The 20,967-nt window shown below is 38.6% G+C and overlaps 1 protein-coding gene across 4 annotated transcripts in view; it reads right to left on the minus strand.

Annotated features, from left to right (window-relative positions):
• Window positions 1–19,250, minus strand: part of PHF3 (PHD finger protein 3) — a 47,513-nt gene extending 28,263 nt beyond the window's left edge. The window contains exons 1-5 of one of the 4 annotated variants that reach the window (XM_010565797.1): window positions 18,949–19,250; window positions 17,640–17,685; window positions 13,738–14,006; window positions 3,382–3,543; window positions 320–2,144 (exon numbers count right to left, since the gene is read on the minus strand). In XM_010565797.1, coding sequence (XP_010564099.1) covers window positions 320–2,144; window positions 3,382–3,543; window positions 13,738–14,006; window positions 17,640–17,656 — 2,273 coding nt within the window. In that variant the 5' untranslated portion in view covers window positions 17,657–17,685; window positions 18,949–19,250. Of the gene's footprint in view, window positions 1–319; window positions 2,145–3,381; window positions 3,544–3,805; window positions 3,880–4,108; window positions 4,265–4,887; window positions 5,027–8,966; window positions 9,035–13,737; window positions 14,007–17,639; window positions 17,686–18,948 lie in introns of those variants that run through there. The other 3 variants (XM_010565798.1, XM_010565799.1, XM_010565800.1) reach the window with 3 other exon arrangements.
• Between the last annotated feature and the right edge of the window lie 1,717 nt (window positions 19,251–20,967).

The raw sequence follows: 20,967 nt of genomic DNA on the forward strand, positions 1-20,967 counted from the left end.
TCTTTTCTATGAAAAAAAAGTCAAGTTTAAAGTACGTATTTTAACAGCATAGCAGAATCACACATTCATCAAAAGTACTCATATAATAAAATATTTCTAGTAAAAATTTTTGGCCAAGCTAGTTTCTAATGCTCTATTTAAAAGACAAAAAAAAAAGTGTGTGAGTGCAAAGGAAATTAATTGACAGTATAACAGGCAGGCTTCCACTGTAAGGCTATGCCTTTTTGGTTTGGGACCAGCGGTATGAAACATTTGATAAGAGAGGAAAAGAATTATCTTCTGAGACCAATAAATTCTTCAGACACAAAGCCACACACACCTGTTGCCATGTGGCTTTTTGCAAAAGCCACACTGCTTGTTGGGCACCCAAACATATTTGCTTTCACTAGCAGAAGTATGTTCCAAGCCTTCCCGTTTAACAGTTGAAATGTTATCTGGAATGAACAACGGAGGTTCATCAAGTGAAAGACTTCTGCTACTTCTTCTCTGGCGAGGTTGGAGATTCTTATCAATTCTTTTTGATTTGTTTTTTTCTTTATCATCCTCCTTCAGATGTTCTACAACAGGGGGATCTTTTGTCTCTGCCTCTTCCTTTGTGGAGCTGTTTGTTTTTAGCACAGTTGCAACCTGGTGTTTCTGACCCTGGGGGGCTTGCTTCTGACCAAGATTTGAAACATGCCCTGATAATGAGTGCATGGAGTGGTGGGTATCTTTAGAACAACTCTGATGAGTAGGAGATTTCTCACTTGCTCTTTGAATTGATGACTTCTGTACTTGCCCAGAAGCCTGGACTCGGGGTATTTTCTTCAGCATTGTATTGGTCTGCTTTTTTACAGTTATCCCTGGAACATAGCTCTTTGCTTTCAAACCCAGATCAGACTGTTTCTTCCTAATTTTGACTGGGTTATTCGGATGCTGATGACTCTCTTGCTCATCCGCATTCCGCTTCAGACTTGCTGAAGATGGACTGTGAAGACCTGATACAGTAAGACCAGCTCTTGTTCTTGAACGCATTATTTCCTGTTGCACTGTACCTGATTTCTGTCGAGTACCTGCAGTCAGATTTTGCTTATCCTGTATTAAAGATTTACTATGCCGGGGCCTAACATTCTTTTCACATTTTGATGACATGCTAATTTGTTTATCATCCTCTTGAAATTTTGATGCCTCAGGGCCTTCTACTTTAGTACCGCCAATCTGCTGCTGTACATTTGGGCTTGTTTGGTCAGGAACAGTGTTTTCCAAAATGCTATTTCCTGGGTCAGTGTAAGTAAACTCTTTGCTTTTCAAGTCTTTATTATCAAACTCTGTAGTGTCCAATAGTTTCTCAGATGAAGTTACAGTTTTCTCCACTCCCTGGTCATCATCTACAAGCTCTGTTATGCATTCCTTTACTGACAATGTATTTTCATCAGGAACTTCCACATTGTGGGAACCTAAACTACAATCAACCCCCTCTTCTACAGAGCTGGACAAATTTGAAAAGGTCTTACAAATTTCACTTGCATTCACGCAAGCACTAGATGGATCATTAGCTTTTCCAGTTACCCCACTTTGATCATGCTCTTCTGTTGTCTTCTCCAATTCCTCTGTTTTATTTTCAGTCTTTTCTTCCAAAGAGGTTTCAGAGCCCACTGAGTCAATCACATCATTTGCTTCATTTTTAACTGCAGTAATTTCAGTATCTGCAGATACCGAACAAACTGACTCAATGTTCCCAGATTCAGTCTTCGTTGCAACCTCTGTTATTTCCTTTGTTTCTCCAGGAGAAGGAGAACAGGCTTCTGCTAAATTAGCACAACTTAACTCTTGGGATGTTTCCTCAACTTTTGCCAGCTCAAGGGTTTCAGACTTTATTTCATTCACCTCTTCAGGACCAGGAAGACATTTTGTATTACTTTGGGATGCTGTTACTGCTGCTGCAGTTCCTTCTATCTGTCCTGATCGTCTTGTACTACGCCTAACTTCTTTAGGCTGCTCTTTCAAGGGTGCAGCAACATCTCCCTCTTTAGCTGGGCTTTTCTCTTGTTTCTGTCCGGTTTTTGGAGCAGATCCACTTTTTACAGATGATTTCTTGGTATTAACAAGAGGTGCAACATTCGAACGCTTGGCTAGTGTGCTCTGTCGCAAACTCCGTACTGGTTCTAGGAAGGGAAAAAGAAAATGTCTTAGCTATACTGCATCCTGTTTTTTGCAAATACAAGACTTACCTAGAATAGGAACTGATTTAGCCTGATTTAGCTTACTGGACACAAAGTGAACTTAAAACTTAGTGGTTTACTAAACTTATAACAAAAAAAACCCCAAAACCCACCACCACAAAAAAACCCAAATAAAAACCCCAAACACCACCACACCACACCACCCAGCTGTCTACTTTGAAAAGTTATAAATTACTTGCATTTCAATTTTACACTGCTGCAGTTTGGATGTAAAAACTCATTATTCTAATGGCTATGAAAGTTCTGAGTAGTATATACAAAACAGAAGTGATGACAAAAAGACAATCAAAACCCACTCTACTTTTCTTCCACTCAACAACTTCTACCTCAAGAAAAAAATCACACAAGTTATATTGTGGTTAGAAGTATAGCTGTGAAGTTTACAAAGCTTTTAGAGAACACAGTATATGAGTTTGAGAGCCAGTCACATTCTCACTTGACATCTCTTACATTTTCTAAACAAGAAAACATTCCAGTGCCTTTTTAAAAAGCATATTTACCAGCTTTGTCCCACAGGCTCTTATTTAAATTCTGACTTCCCTATTAAGTAATTTTATCTTTTTAACTCAGCCTACTCTACTAGCAGGAAAAAGCAGAGCTGTCAATAACTCCACCAGTTCAACAAGATAGAAGAACCCTAACCACAATCAATTAGCTACCACACAGAATTTAAATATTTGATTACAATACTTATGCGTATTTAGATATTTTGATGAAAGACTTTATGACTGCAATTATTATAACCTAGTTTAAAACAAAAAGAAAATACACAAATAAAAATAAATAGAATTAAAATTTTAATTGGAAATAAAGAGACATGCTAACCTAATATTCCACGCAAATACAACATGCTTTTGTTGGTGAAGAACCACAGTGCTAATCTGATGCAGGTGAAAGGATTAAAATCTCAAAAATGAGTTTAAGGACCACGGGCCATAAGGAAGACATCAAATATTTATCAAAGAGGAATTCAAATTGAGTAGTACCCTACAGATACTGACTTCTAGCTGCATTGTATAAAAAAGGAAGTGTCTGTACTTGAATTCACACAACCAAATAGCAAAGCTTTACTTTCAGTTTATAAATGTTGGGTGGGATGGAATTATAAAAATCTAATGGACTTCAAATATGCAAACACACATATCTATTGAATGATCACCTTGTGCCATCAAACGTGGTGATTTTCTTGGCGATGTGAGTGACGGTTCTTCACAACGGCTCCTCAAATTCCTGTTAGGTAAAACAAGCTCATCGTCCTCAATGGTATCATTACCACTCTCTTTAACTCCTTCTTCATCCATAATATCATCAAGACCAATAACTGGAAAAAACAAACAAACAAGAAAGAGCATAAAACTTAAAATGATCAAAAAATGTTGCAGCTGTAATGCTGAGCAAGACAGGGGAAGAGACAGGGAAAAATAAATAAATTGGCCATCTAAAAAAAAAACCAAGGGGGGGGCAGGGAATGAAGAAAGGCAAGACAGAAAATTCCCATGTGAGGCAGTTTCAGTGTAGAAGAAGCTATCACCCAAAGCTTAAAATTTCTGTAGATAGTCCTTATAGCTTTTTGGTGGACTCACATTTTTATTGTTTTTTTGCCACAGGAAGGTCCCCAGTCTTAGAGGATCAGCTGTCCCTCACTGTCCCTTCCCACCTAAGAAAAAGTGAAGAAAGGTAAACAGCAGAAAGAGCTGATCCAGAAGTGCAAAGAGTTTAAAATCACAGTTTTCTCACAGGATACCATTTTAAAACTCAAAGTCCCACCCACATCACACATCTAGCATCTGCAACCCCTTTTTGGAAGAGCATTGAGTGCAGTATGCACTAGTCTCCCAGGAGAGTCAGAGAACATTGTCTTTGTTGAACTCCTATCCTCCACTAACCTGAGAAGGATCCCAGAGGTTGCTCCTGAAAATAGGTTTCCTAAGAGGCAGTCAGGCCACTGTACCAGCCATTCTCCTCACTTTCTCTAAGTTTGGCTCTGCAGTGGTAGCCTCTCCTATCCCAAGATTCTACGTGTGATTACTGAATCCTGGTCCCTGTGGGATGTGAAATTTTTGAGATCAAGCCAAATACCAAAGTGATTTTACAGAACTTGTAGGAGGGTCTGACAAATACAATACAGACTCTAAACAACCAAGTATGCCTATTTTTCACTATTCAGACACCCACCTAGAAGCATTTTCAAGATAAACTAATGCATATGACAGAAGTAAGGTATCTAAAAATTTCTAACAATTGCTTACTTAAAACGGATTTAAATTAATAAATTTATCTTAGAAATCAAAATAAGCAAGAAGTTAATAGAAATTTAAAATTGTTAGAATTTTTAGACTGTCTCAGAACATCTGTCAATTCCTGCTCTGATAAGCAGGATGCTCTGTCTGATGATCTGTCTAATGTTACTGCAACTTAAAAAAATAATGCTCTCTTGAAGGCACTACAATAATGAGCATACTTTTAGAATAACAAAAATTGGAAGTTGTAAAACACTGCTAAAGCAAAGTCAAACAGTGATGAATAATCAAATCTATCAGGACTGTAACTCAATCCACAATCACTTGTCATGAATAATTAAGAAAAAAACCACAACCAAACAACCTGTTAATTTTGAAGTTCAAATATTAGAAAGATTTTAAACAGCCTCTTAAGGAAGGCTGACCTTGGCACCAGGTAATCGGCACTCTGGACCTCCGTAATTATATGGCCACCAGGAACTGAAAGCTTGGAGTTTCTTGAGCTGACAATTTATTGTTACTCATTTTATTTCAACCATAATTTTTAGCTACTGCATCGGATATATCAGTTTACAGGAAAAGTGTGTTTCTGGAAATTACTGGCAGCTTTTGCTTTCCAATCCACAGAGCCCCCTTTACGCCTGTGCACGTGTACACATATACACAGATATCACACACAAGCTGCAGAGGACTGATAATACCAGTCTTACTCCACTCATCCAAACGTTCCTTAATCACTTATTTGCTATAAGCTACATACTGGGAAAAAGGACACACTGGCAAAAAGATGACATTGTAACTGCTCTGTTAGACTTTATTTTCCCTTAAACATCTAATACTGGCCATTGTCCAAAATGGAAAACTAAACGACATGGACCCTCACCCTAACTCTGGCTCCTCATTCTTGTGTTCTCAAAGACTATGTCCTCCCAACAGCTCTGCAGTTCGGTATTAGCGTTCTCATTAAAGAGTGCTCCTATGAAACGTGGAAGTGGTATTTGGGAACAGACTGTGACAAAGGAGACTCCTTTCAGATCCTCTTCTGTTTCTTCAGTGTAGAACTAAGCTACTAAGGTACTGAAGACAACATGACAAATAAAAACTACTTGGACAACTTCTGAAACAGCTCTGGAGCAGATTTCAGGGCTGCCGTTAGAGCCTCAGGTTTTACAATGTTCTTGCTCAAGTTATTGAATTTACACACCCTCCTTTATTAATACCAAAAGGGACACATTCAGTCTACTATTGACAGACAGTTTGAAATATTAGAATTAAAGTATTTTCATACTTACAAGACTCTGTGCTGTAGCTTTAATTTTACAGAGGAATTTGAAGCACAGAATCTTGCTAATTTCAAACCACCTGAGCTATAACTCGGCTAGTACAGCCCCATGAGGCCCCCGGATGAGGAGCATTCGACACAGACCCTGCTGGGAAGAGAAAAAGTGACAGAGAATAGTAACAGATACAGAGGGGACTAGGAAATTAAATTATGAAAGAGAAATGGAGGTAGAGGAACAGCATTGGGAGAAGTAAACCAACAAAAGCAAAACCAGACAGAACTAAAAAGAGATATAGATGATCTTAGTAATAAATATCTAAAGATTATCTCAGTAATAAATACAGAAATTAAGACAAAAGGATTAAAAGATAAAAGAAAGGAAAAAATAAAGAAATAAAACCACATCTGAATAGAAAATGTTGTACACCAGGGTACAACTGAACAAGCTGCAAATAAGGAAAATACAAGTCACGTTCAACATGTTCACACCAGAAGAGGCACCACTGGCCTTCAACTTAATATTTTTAGTCTCTCCATTACTTCTGTTTAAATTCCCAAAATACTGTGCTGTGCTACTGACTCATTTTTATATATGTTATACAATAATAGAATAACATACAGTAAAAATAGCTTACTTGCAAATTTAAAGTAAAATTTTCCATGCATTAAAACAAAAGCATGACCATTTTTTAGTTCTTCAGCAATGTAGATAGAACTAAGGAAAACAAGCCTTACTTGCTGGAGCAAGGAAAGAAAATACCCCTAAAATCACCATCAAAATCTTTGAAATTTATAAATCTTTATTTTTATTACCATAAGTCTTCCCTTGATTATCTTCAGCCAAAATTAGACAGAAATATTCAGGTTTTTGACACACTGGTCAAGGTAAATCTCAAGTGTAGAAATAAATTTATTTTCTGTAAATGTTAGCCCTAATTTTCTTTTGCTTAGCTAACCACACGGAACAGAACTCCACTGTTGTTGCTGCTTTGTGTTGTTCTAAATGTTACATCCACCTGAATCACGCTAACAGCAGGACTGAGCAAGTCCACGGCAGATTCCATATTTTAATTCTATAAGCATCACAAATTAGATGGAAACGGTTGGATGTTTTAAAATTTCTACTATATTATATGTGGATGATAATGTAAAAACCTAACATTATGCTTCAATGAAAAGAACAGTAACAGTCTATAGCTCTAACCAACACATCTTTAGGTAAGCCTTAAGAAGAGCTAATAAACTCTAGTAAAACAATGAAACATATATATTGATACTGAAAAAAATCACTGTCTCGAGATTGTAAATGAAGATGGTATATTTTATATGAAAACCTTTTTCCTATTGACATTTGTGATGCATATGTTCAAGAAACAGAATTAAAAATGCTGTGTTAGGAAAAAAAAATATATATATTTTCAAGAGAAATGAGGTCACTGATGATATAACTTGCATAAGAAAACACCAAATTCCAACTGTTTTACCAAAGTTTTCCTGTAAGCCTGTAACCTGTTTAACTGAGAATTTGCCTGCAAGTACCTTGTACTGACTGCCCAGCGCAAGAAAAGAATCACAGTAGTACCATGTGAAATACTAACTAAACATTTACTCCCATTCTCCATTAACCTCTAAATTGTAAAAAGGGATTTTTCCTGTCTTTAGAATAAAAACATCTGAAAATCAATTAGGATTAATAAACTTAATACAGCATGTATCTTGACAGAGGACTGAATCCCTATTTTTAAAAAAGATGGGAGTTATGTTACAGGGCTACTGATTTAAGGATTATTTAGCCACAAGAGCCTGCTATTTTGGAAATAAAGAGTAGTAAAGCACAAATTTCAATAACAAAGTAAAAACACAGCATCAAACCAAGCACTTTAAACCAAATTAAGTTATTTCATTAAGAAGAAAGCCCTTAGATGAGCTGTGTGATTTGTAAATACATGAACTGCCTTGCAAATCCTATCACAGATCCAACCTCTCTCCATCCATAAAACTGATCCAAAGGAATAGATAACTAAAGCCTTCAGGAGGACCTAAAATGGGGAAAACTGGTAGTTTGTTACCTACAAACAGAAAAGTATGCAAACCAAACATTCTCCAGGTTCTCAATAAAATACCAACATAGTAAATTTAAATTTTATGCAGGAAAGTTACTACCTTGATCACAAGACACTGTACAACTGTTCACATGGACAGCTTGGAGGAAGGCAGGCATGAAGAGGTAACAAAACAGAGAAATTACTAGACCCAATTTTGGGTTGCAGTCTGAAGGTTACATTCAAAATTACTTCATATGCAGGAGGAAAAATACACATACATTTAGCTTTAGTGAAAAGAACCTGAAATGGCTAACACAGCCAGACAGGACACTAGCTAAAAGAAAGAAGTATCTGTAGTCAGAACAACTGGGTTGGCTCCAAAGATGCAGTAGGTGATCGCAATTTTAGCAGAGGTAATGCTGCTTTTAACAATACTTATGAAAACACAGGCTAAAACTAGAAAGAACAGACATCACTTGGGGGAAACACTTTCCCAGCAGCAATCCAGAGGGACAGGAAAAAAAGGGCAATTAAAAAGATGTCCCTAACAGTCTTCGTACAGTCTTATAGGGTCAGTCTTCCTCACCATTTATGAGAAAAACCTGATTCAATAAACATATCCATAAACTAAACCGGTTAAAAGTCTGATTTTATTATGAAATCTAGAAATGTCTCCAGATGATAAGCAATTCAAATTCCATTCCCTCTATTACACATATAATGAATCAAACTGCCCCAGTAAATGACACCCTGAAAAGCTATAGAATTCGTGATAGCTGAGAAATAACCAATTTAGGATGAATGCTCGTTACTTAGTTTGCTGGCATGCAACTGGTCTGACCTGCTATGCTCGCCAGCTTACAAAAATTAGTGGATAAGCTTCCAGCCTGTCTTCCAGCAAGCAATAACAGAACAAAACAGAAAACCTGTCACTAGGGTACCATACAAAGTTGAAAAAAGGTGTTGCTCTCAAGAGTTATGTCATATCCTAAACTTCACAGTTTCCACTTCTTATCAAGGAATTGCTCAGAAAGGAAAAAAAAAAAAAACCAAAACAAAACAACAAAACCAAACCACCAAAATAAAACAAAAAACCACCGCCCTAAAACCACTCATCCACACCCACCCACACCACCCAAACATTAAAGACACCCAAGAGCTGTTCTGCATGACCTACCCTCCTGTGTTGGTCGCTCAGATCTTGGAAGAACAGTCACCTGACCACATGGATGAACAGAAGCACAGAGACACCTAAAACATGATATGGGACACTTCCATTTGTTTCAAGAACTTGGGTTTCATTTAATTCTCAAAAGCCTCATTTTGTCAAATTCTGTCCTTTAACTTGAAGAGAACAGCTGTATCAACTTCCACTATCAACACTAGGTCTTTCTGCTAATACCTACTTCAGGACAGTAAATGGCCTCCATTACTGCTAAGCTCCAACGAGCTGCAGTGAACAGTAAGATCTGTGGATTGCTTGTACCTTGATTCACCGAAATAACAGAAAACTTCCTAACGGTGCTGTAAGAGCAGCCATCTGCTCAGTCTAACTCCACAAACCAGCAGCCCAACTACATCTTTACAGTTTAGCAGTCACTCTTCACAAACGCATCCTAAAAGGATTTCAGCATAACGTCTGTTAATTTGACCCATACCCTTTCCAGCTCATGAGAGGGTCATAAAGAGTTACTTCCACCTCTGCTCAAAGCCACCACCAGGATCACCTCCAAAGAATCCTGTCTTCTCAAAACACGTAACTGTCCAATCACAGCTGAACAAGACAACCCCATTCTACTACTCAGTAGCAATTCCAGAGCAAGCTCACAGAGGAGACAAAGACCAACAATGGATCTAACTGAAGAAACCATTTAGATCCAGCACAAACGGGATTCAGGCCAAGACATGAACATGAGACTGCTTTACTGCCACTGACACAGTTCTTCCTATCAATAGACAGGCCACAAACATCCAGTCTCATGCTCCTTGCTATTTGTCATAGTTGTCACCAGTACTGCTGACTGTGAGATGCTCAGCACAGGAAAGACATGGATGGACCTGTTGGAGCAGGTCCAGAGGAGGGACACAAAAATGATCAGAGGGCTGGAGCACCTCTCCTGTGAAGACAGGCTGAGACAGTTGGGGTTGTTCAGCCTGGAGAAGAGAAGGCTCCGGGGAGACCTTATTGTGGCATTTTGATACTTAAAGGGGGCTTATAAGAAAGATGGGGACAAACTTTTAGTAGGGCCTGTTGCGACAGGACAAGGGGTAATGGTTTTAAACTAAAAGAGGGTAGATTTAGACTGGATATAAGGAAGAAATTTTTTACAATGCCCCCATTGTAAACACTGGAACAGGTTGCCCAGAGAGGTGGTCAATGCCCCATCCCTGGAAGTGTTCAAGGCCAGGTTGGACGGGGCTCTGAGCAACCTGATCGAGTTGAAGGGCTTGGACTAGATGACCTTTAAAGGTCCCTTCCAACCCAAACCATTCTGACTCTATGCTACCAGCCTCCCCAAGAGAAGCATTTATAATCCAACTTACAAAACTTGCATTTTCTGGGTAGATGCCTCTAATGAGCAGTGATTAGAAATCAAACTTCAACTCACAAAAATCCATGCATTTGTGTTACAGACAAGTACTTGAACTGTTTAAAGGACATACAACCAGCTGCTGCCAGTACACATCATGTACAGTCAGATAACTGGTAACTCACCATTAAAGGAGCTTAGCATTAACAAAAAGCTTAGCTCATGGTGAATGATGTGCAATATAAACCCTAAAGCTGAGCAAGACAGATGCAATGTTGATGAGTAATAAGTTTGGATTAGGCCTGTAAATACCACCCAACAAGAACTATGTCAATGCAGCAGTAAGAAAAAGAGTAGAAAACAAACCCATACTCAAAACCAACTTAAGAGCAAGAGAGAAGGGATTCCTAAGACAAAAAGACCTGATCTCCAAACAAAGCAAAGAAAATGTTGTCACGGTCCTGAGAAATTTGGTATGTGGGTAAGCAGGCCTGAAACAAGGCTTCTCAAAGCTTCTGCCACTCACACGTACTCAAGTTCACATAAGAAATTTCATATTTAGAACACGGTACAAATTCTTTGGGTTGAAGGTATATAAAGATAGTATCTTGTTTTGCGCATATGTTTACAAATACTCTTGAATTCTGCTCAAACCAGGCTTTCAAAGAAGTATTAGTGAGCCATGCCTTCTGCTCCTCCCTTTTATCCATGAGACCCAATACCATTTTAGCCAAATCACCTCCTCAGTCCAGCTATTTTAACCTTTATCTCTTCAGCTTGCTTGCAGCAACCAAATAAGCTGTAGCATGAAATCTTCAACACTTTAAAAACTAGACAGAACAGAGTACATTCCACTGATTCGTGGAGCAGCAAGCATGACAAATCTGTCCTTTTCTGGCCCTCTGAAGTAATTTCCACAAGCATTTTGCTCCTTTTATTAAACTGTTCCATGGTCTAGGCATGGGTTATGCAAAATACTGTTTCAAGGTCTAAAATAAATTGTGGTAAATAAATCTGTGCTTCTGGAAAAAATTCACTCTCTTCAGGAATGAAATCAAGAGTGTAAGAAACACCACCATCTACCATTTCAGTATTTCCTAGGTCTTGCCCTGCTTAACATAAATAGATAATAACAAATGTACCTAAACCTAGTAAAACCTTACTGAAAATACATTTTTCTAGGTACACTCCTAACCCTAGTGAAAGGTTAAAGAAGAGCCAATAATCAAACGTTCTGTTACCATACTGCTTAATGCACTAGAGAATAAATTCATAGTGAGATTGTACATAGAGTGGGGAAAAAAGAACTGGAAGTATCAGAATACAGCAAACTATCATTCTGTATGACACGCCAATGGTGTCGTAGCTCTAAGGATGCAAGTAAGGCAAGTTTTCTTGCAAGAGTTATGCTTTTTTCTTTTTTAGACAAATTGATGTTGGCATAGAGATGAGCTTTCACGCATACCGTCTGGAAAAAGCAGCCTTTGTATGGGTAGTTCTTACCAAGGGTACTATCATCTTGCACAACTGCATTCTTACCAGCAGACCACATAAGCTGCGTTAGATCACCAAAAGTCTCAGACAGATCAAATAAATCATGAGCTATACGAATACTCAAGAAAGAAAGACAAGCAAAGAAACTTTGCTTCAAACCAATAATCATTTTTCTCAACAAAAAAACCTGTAAATACATACTGCAGTCCTATCATCTCAGAATAAGGACAGTTTTTATCAAGACCTACAAAGAACAAGCAAAAGCAAGAACATTTCATGTCCTTTTGGTTACCTACTACATTAATTCCAAATTGCATGTTTTAATTTACTTACTGAAATATCACTCTGCTCTTGCTTTCAGATTTAAAACCAAAACATTAAATTCATGAACTCAGCATAAATCAAACCAGTTTTGATTCCCTTAGTCTGCAGACAGCCTGAAATAGTAGCCCCCAAGTAAATTACTTAGCTCACTTATTTTAAGGGACCTTAAAAAATTAATTGTGATTATTTAAGTATCAATAGTATTAATCATTGCACTGCTGATCACTTCTAGGAGAAATACGTGCCAGAAAGCCCCCCAAAGTCTCCCCATAGTTTCCAAAATATCCAGCTGTACCCTGTGAGTTAATTCAAAAATTTTGAAATGCAGTATAGGTTGACTGGAGGATGCAGAGGATGCAGTGTGAAACAAGAATCTGCATCACTGTTTTAATGGAAGGAAATAAAAAATTTAGAGAGGAGGAATTTGGTCTACTTGTGTACATTGTACAGTCTTATGCACACTAAGAGTGATACAATTTTGTTTGGTGGGTTACAGACAAAATGTATAAGCATACAGACTACAGCAGGAATAAACGAAAACATTAAGGATGGCCTCAGATAATGTTCTACTAAAGTAGTGAAAAGATCAAATATCTTGTTTTGGCCTTGTAGCTCACTTTTTCATTGCCTCAGTCAATATGACCTTTGATTTACAGTTTTCCATATTGTAATAACACTTAATTTAGTGAAGGTGAGAATTTAGTCTGTTAGTAGAAACAATATACATATTATATCAGGAAATTATCAAGATTTTCAGAAACAGTTCATAGAAGTTAGCAGAAAAAAATTCAATGTTGATATAATCAAAGTTATCCGCAGTAATCTACAACACTTTTCAGTAATGAACCTAAAAAAATTTTTTTAAACTTCCAGTCTAATAAAAAACCCAAACTATTAAGCATAGAGTATAATTTTGTCTCTTACACTAAATTCAGTGTAATTATTCCAACTATTCATCAATACAAATAATTTTAGGGACTGGATCACTCTTTTTCATTATTTTTTTTATTTATTTTCCAAAACTACACCAGAACTCCCAAGATTATTTTTATTTAAAACTTTGCTCTAAATTGGTTCCAAATCGGGTGTTTCCAAACAGTAAAAAAAGAATTGTATTATCATTCCAGGGTTTTGTTTGAAGCCAAACAAAGCAAAACACACAGAATCCGGTGTCAGCTCAGTACTAGAAGGCCTAGCACTAACAGAATAACCCCAAGGTCAAAGCAGTAATTTGCACAACTCTCAGGCTCCTACTGCTAACCCAGAATTGCTACGTTTTTTGAAGACAACTAGCAACTTCACTGATCAGGCACAGTACTTACACTAAACAAATCACAACTTTAATTGGGAATAATTTACACGTAGTCAAAACAAAGCCTAAATTACTTCTGATCCAGATTAGGAGCCTTCCTCTATTGTCACGCAACAAAGTTAAGAAGAACTGCACATATTTTACATGCCAGGCATGTAAGCAGCGCAACAAAAAGGGCAGGAAGGAGACAGAAATCCCAAATTATTATTTCTACATTATGAAAAAGGGTTGGTACTAGAGTATAACTGTATTTTAAAATTGTAATCTTAAAAAATTGTAAGATTTACCTGTTGAACAAGGCATCTGGAAATTGGGATCATTGCTATCCAAAACAGGCAAACAGAACTGGGCACTTGCAGATCCTAGCATAGGATCCTTATCGCTGAGCATGTTCTTCAGCGAATCCTCTAAGACATTTTGACTTGCACTAAAATCCTCACAGACTTCATTCTCCAGGTTGGATCCTAGAAATAGGGCATCATCTAAGTGTTCAGTAGGAATTAAATGGTTAAATGTATCAACTATATCCATGAAGACTCCTGTGTGTCTTTCAGCCCTATAGAAAGACAAGAAAAATACCATAAGAAAATAAGCTACAAATTGTAAAACACCTAAGAAACCAGCAAATTGTTTTGGCTGTTGTGTTTTATAAAGAATGCTCAAGGTATTTTAGAATTGTAACAACAATTAAAAAAAAAATCTGCTTATGGCTTAGTATGGCCCACTGCATATCTAAAAATCAATTCTCTAACTGATTATTTGTAAAAGAAATCCCATGCTAAGTTAATATAAACCCTGCTATCAGCATCAGTGCTGCCGCTTCTACAGAGTGCGTATAACAAGGGTGACTAAAACACCTCCTTTCTAAAATTTGTTTAAACCTTAACCAACCCAAGGGGGGTGGGACACCAGAGGGAGGGGGAAATCAAGAACAAGCGAACCTGGTTAGCAGCACTGTGAGCGCACATCTTCACCTTTAAACGTAAAAATGTGAGGGAGGTCAGCTTCCACTAACACCAATGGAGCTGAGAAGCCTGCCGTACTAGGCCCAAAATTGAGAAGGGCTGTATTTCCGTACATAGAGGAACTACCAAGTACTTCATAGCAAGTAACTATCTTTAAGCAGCAAGGCCTTATCTCTATTATTTTTCACCTATCATTACACTGCATAAAATTACAGAAATTTTATATGAAAATCTGACCTTAATCAAGTATATGAGAATTCTGAGCTGGCCTCAAAAGGGCCAGGAGCCTTTTAGAAACTTCAGTTTTGAAGAAGTTTACCTAAAACTTAAGGAACGGTATTCAAAGATGGCACTCACATTTTTCGAGAAGGGATTCCGTATTTTCTAGACCAGTTTTTTGTGATATAGCAGAAATGGAACTACTGCAGCAGAGATTCAACTAATAAGAATGTATAACTACACAACAGAATGGAAAAAAAAAAGTCAGCAAAATGTTTCTTCAGAAGTTTAGCATAAGCATATACTTAGAATGGAGAGAGGTAATTATAATAAATACGGCCATGGAGGCAAGGAAAATGGAGTAGTGCAGTAGTGCCTGGCTTAATCTGGCACACAAGAAAGTCTGGGAGACCAGTTTTGGCACACACAAAGCTGTTCGAGCTTTTGGAAACAGAAAAAGGACACACATTCTCTCCCACTCCTTCCTTCATCTTCCTCCTCCTCCCACAGAGTAGACAGGATTTCTTTTTTTTTAAATGAATGCATTAATTAAAGGAAAAGTGAGATTTAGAGTTTGTAGTGCTTGAATGACTTTCTAGATCCCTATTCCAGCAACCTGCCACTAAATAAATCCAGTACCTGCCCACACTTACCAGAACAGTAAGTGTGCTTCCTTATACATGTTAATAGGACATTTCTGTTTTAGCAACCAACACGGAAAATCCTAGCCATACACATGTAAGAGCTCTGCTACAATTTCAACGCTATTTATGTAATTTATTTAATTTCACAAATTTACAAAAATTACAGGTGAGCATGAAAAATGTTTTGGTTTGTTTTAAAAAATGTCAGTCTTTTTTCCTTCTCCCGTAGGGCAGCTCAGAAGAAAACAATGGTCAGGTATGGCACTATGTCTTTGCAGAGCATGGTGTCTTTACAGTATCTACACACTAACCACGACAAAACAGTCCAACACAAAACATCCTCCTGACCAAACAGCCAGCAGGAAGGAAAGTCAGGCCAAACCAGGTGCATTAAGTAGGTTAACAGTCTTACAGTAGCAAGTATGTTATAATTTGAAAGCTCCCTCACCAAAAGATGGACTATTTTTATCAAGCAATGCGGTGCATCTACATATACACCATGCCAACTAGCACCTATAGCAGTCTACATTTGTTTCGCAGTTGTCAAAATAATTTCCAAATATGACAATTAAAAAAAAAGCGTCAAACTAACAGAGGAAGTGCTATGCTGCTCTATGTAACCTATTTTTATCATGCCATGTAGTTACAACAATCTGATACTATACAGTATAAACTGCAAGAGCTGTGATGGCTCAAAGGAAGAAAATAATTATAAATGCCCCAATCCAGTACTTTAAAACACCTTCCTGTAATCACAGGTTTTTTTCATATTAGCATCAACCTAGCACAAGAGTAACAGACACAGGATAAAACGATGGTGAACCCCAACACTAACAAGTGCCAATGACACTGCAATAGAACACCTGTGAACTACTGTAAGAAGCCTTTTGTACCCAAAATTAAAGGGTGGCTGGGCCTTTGAACACATTTACAATAATTTTTTTTTTCTGGATAGGAGGGGAACATTTATATAATTGTTACCAAACATTGCTGTTACCAAAGCAGTGCTGACCACTTCATTAAGAGCAGTGTTAAGTTGCAAAGCTGGAGCAGAATGTCAGCTCTTGCTACAAAAATCACTGCTGACAGAAACTAACCTCTGTCTTCCACAATGTGGCAAAAAAAGAATACCGACAGTTTTGCAAGACTACGGTGTAGCTATTCAGAACACTAAAGGCACTGCAAAATAACTAACTGCCAAAGCAACTATACATGCAACGGCCACAGCCACCTTCAATGACTCCTAACTAGCTATTAGAGAAAATTCAAGAGGAATTTTATTGAAAGCTTTATTTCTGAAGCACGAGTCTATGATCAAGTACAAGTTCTATCCAAATTTTGCATTAAAAAGTCATTGTAAGGATATAAACAAAGTGGTTTTGCATAAAAATCCTACCACCACAAAAATCTAAGATCAAAGAATTTGTTCTACGATTTTTAATATAGAGAGGTTATCCCAGTAAAGTACACGAAATCAAAACCTTGCTTTACCTGGTTCAAGAAACCACTGTTCAATTCTTTGCGTAACTTGTACAGTACGAAGTTTAGAAAATTACTTCTAGCATACCAAGTTTAGAAAATTGTTTCTAGCATTACTAGATTAACTATCACATGAAAGATACATTTCTTGCTAGACAGCCAATTGTTAGAAACAGTTGCTACCAAAAAAAAAAAAAAATTCTTCTCTTACACAATGCCTAAAGCGCATGGATTTTGAACGGTTTATATTGCACTTGAAACACTTGGAAACCAGGAAAAACAGCCAGAGGTATAGGTAAAAACACAGTTAACTTTTTCATGGTCACTTATTTCCAAAGATAACTCTTAACAGCTCTGAGGAGGAATGTATTGTTCCCCTGGAACACAGCTGCGTCCTCCCCTTGAACCCTAAAGGCCAATGGCTTGGCATCGCTCACAGCAGAAGCGCACATACCAAGCGTACTCCCGTCGCGCAATAATTCGAAAGCGTTTTCCCACTGGGTAGTTAATCAGAAGCAACAGAATATGAAAAGTCTCACGTATGGAGAACCAGCAAGAGGAGGAGCATTCGCGAAGGAGGCAAAGGAGGGAATGACAGAAGAGGATGTCCCAGCCACGTTCAGCCTGGCCAGACATGAAACATCTCCCACCCGCTGGCTCCTGGAGGACCAGGGCACGTATGGAGACTGCTACAGCACAGCAAGATACTGGAGTGTGAGTGCAATGAGATCTGACCGTCAAGAAAAGCTAAAGGTAGACATAGCATTCTCCTCAGTTCCTTAAATAAAGTACATTTCTCTTACGCTTTTGAGACTGATTTGTTTCAGTCAGCCCCCAGCCCCCCCCTCCCCGCAACAACAGGTACTCATAGAAGTAACACACCAACCATAATCTTTCATCGTTAAGTGATCCACCACTAAAAACAACCCTGTTGAAGAGAAAAAGCATGTCAGTTAAACATGACTTCCAGAATTTCTTCCACATTATGTTTACCATAAAATCTCTTGATGCTCTCAACATCATTTTCTTTTTTGGTCTGAGTCTTCCAGCTTAAAAAACTCATTTCTTCAGTTGTTGATTTAGTTTAATTGTTAGGTATGTCATAATATTGCCTCCAAACCCAACAAATACCAGTATGAAATAAACATGCTGTAGGATCTGGTACGGCAGATTTTTATCTTGTCCCCATTTACTACTTTTTCATTACATCTCTAGCAGCTCTAAATGACTTTCCAAAATTAAAACAGGCAGAATGATCACTCGCTAAGGAAAGAAACTGAGCTCTCAAACAAGCATACCCTTTCCTTTCAAACTAGTCTTAGAGGGGAAGGAAGACTAATAACTGGACAAGATATAGTGTACATCTTTAAGGTTTCTCATTGCTTAGTCTGTCCGCGGAAGAGGCAAAAATTTACTTCAGGACCTGTTGTATTATTTTCTTATCGCAACAGAGCAAAACAGTTTAGTGGAGATATCCAACTGCATCGGCATGCCTCTACAATCTATCTATCTAAAATCCACCTCAAGCAGAGACAATCACAAATTGTATATACCACTAGAAATCTTGAGTGTTTCTTAGCTGACGTACAGGCCAAGCATACTCTGTCTTTGACTGCGTTTTAAATTAGGTCTCCTTTTAACATCAGGTATGTGCAAGTGTTTAATTTTCCAGCTATATATTTGGACTTTCGTTAGATATATTTGTCTTGATATTTTATTATTTTCCTTTACACACGTTTTATTCGGTTTTAACAGTATTCCTACACCATTTATTTTACTAAGCAAAAGTTAGGTTTCACACTTTTAAATAACATTCACTGTAATTACTTCCTCTCCTCCCCTCTCTGCCCAGGGGGTGACTTTCATGTATTAGTTTACATTTTAAACTTGGCTTTCATATATTAGCTTATATTTTAAACTTAAGAACATAAAATAGAAGCTCCTGTATGTTTAATGATTGTTAATTTTAAAAGAAATCTAGTTTATCAAAGTCCTCAGAAGGCAGACTTCAGAAAAATAAAATATTTCTACAAAGAAATTTAACAACAACAACAAAAAAATGCCTAAATTGGGAACAAAGCGGGGGGAAATCTGAAGGAACCTAACCAAAGAAAGGAAAAAAGCTCACACCGCTTATTTAGGATACTCAAAATCCTAGATGTTGAAGATCCGATCTACTTCATTGACCTACCTGAATCAGCGAGTCTGAAGCTGCTGAAGATAGGATAGTAACATTACAACTCCTTCCATTTCATTTACGTACCTTTCTGAACAGTGTCTGTTGCTTCCAACTCACTGAATCTGTCCAGTGCTTTTAAAAGCCTTTGTATAGCTAGTTATTGACTGGACTATGATGGAAACATTGCAACACTAAAAATATGAGACTTGGTCTCCTGTCCTGTCAACACCTACCTTCAGCTTACGCACACCAAATGACTGAGAGCAAGGACTAGTCATAACAACAGTAACAGACTCCATTAAAAAAATCCATATTATATTTATTTCTTCAAGTAGTAGTAATAAACGCTGGTCAGAGAAGTATACCAAAGGAACAGAGCCATTTGGATGAATAGCACCTTAGATGCCAAAATAAATGGGGAAAGCTGACTCGGCACTGTCACAGAGAAATCAAATAATAAGTAACAATAACTGACAAAAACTTCTCAGCAAAAGAGGGAAACTGCACCTTAACTGACACGAAACAAGCTAACAACACAGGCAGTTAAAAAAAAAAAAAAATCCCTCACCTGAGTCTCTCAGTAACTCCTGTACCTAAAAAGAGCACTCAAGGTACCTAACGTCTATCTTTGCTCACCGGAGCTGTGATGTTGGACCACCCCGTGTGCTCACTGATACCTTGACAGTTACAACCCACCTACTAATCAACATTGCCTCATAAGTGCTGATGCTGAGCACAGTCAGGTTTTACTACCATCCTCCCCTTTCCTCCTATACAAAACTTTAAAGTTTAAGGTCACGAGCACCTAACTGAAAATTAATGCTAAGTTGCCATGTGTCCGTGTTTTAAGCACTAGAAGCCGCATTCATGCTTACAAAGTTTATGGAAATTACAGCAGCAAAAGCCAGAACTGAGACTCAGGTCCTCTGTAGTAGCAGATTTTGGCCAACAGAGCTCACAGTCTAAACACGTCATGGGATAAAACGGAAATCAATACCAGCAACAGCGCATCAGCGGCAGAGTCGGTAAGAAAACCTCAACTTTACAACTCTCACGCCAACACGCTTCCTACTCTGGTTCACATCGGCTCAAATCGCATCATCTAGGGCAGCCTTCAAAAATTAAATTAACCGACAAAACACTTTTGACAGGACAAGCAATTTGATTTTATGAGCATCAGGATCTCCCTCACAGCGTGTCCCGAATCTTAACAGATTAATTTCTTAAGCAGAACAAACCGTGAATTAGCGGTGTTAAAGAGATGCCACACGTTTACCATCCTTGCATTTAGTCCTACAGTATTTCCACGCTTCAGCGACGTTAGCATCTGTTTTTATGAAAGCAAACGTACAGAGATTACACAATGGATCAACAGCTACATTACAGACACCACCACCACGACACTCTGCATGGTACGACTGTTGTCGTCCCACGTTCCCGTCTCCCCTTCCTGGCTTTTACGCTTCGTTCTGCGGGCTATTTCTACTCCCTCGGCCTACGCCGCGCAGAGCGCTCTTCTCCCGAGCCCTCGCCTCACCTCACGGCTACAACAGGCCTCCGCTGCGCAGACCGAACCAGAAAGCAGACTCGCCATCACGTGAGCGACGGCTCTTCCGCAGCCTTGTAGGTATTAATTATCTGCGCTGCGGGAGCAAGCGCGACGCGCGGGGACGTTGCCTCAGAAAGAGCACCTCGTCCAAGAGCAGGGTCTGGAAAAACCGGCAGGCCACCGAACCCCCCCGGGGACCGCCTTTTTCCTCCCGCACTCCCTACAGCGGGTCCTATAATAGACAAGAGTTAAGCACAGGCATTGTTGATGATGCTAAGCTGCAGAGACGGGAGGAGGAGCCCGGAGCAGGTCAGGCCAATAGCAGGGAGAACAGCAGGCTCTAAACTGGCGTTTCTTCCTCGGGGTTCGTGTGGGGCGAGAAGGCAGCGGCGGCTCAAGAGGCGGGCAGGGCCGGGCGCTGCCAAAGAAGGGGCAGCCCCGAGCGGCGGCGGCGCGGGAGGGCGGAAGGCCGGCAGCGCCAG

This window comes from Haliaeetus leucocephalus, unplaced genomic scaffold (genome assembly GCF_000737465.1).
Source record: "Haliaeetus leucocephalus isolate CR32 unplaced genomic scaffold, Haliaeetus_leucocephalus-4.0 Scaffold195, whole genome shotgun sequence".
Taxonomy (NCBI): Eukaryota; Metazoa; Chordata; class Aves; order Accipitriformes; family Accipitridae; genus Haliaeetus; species Haliaeetus leucocephalus.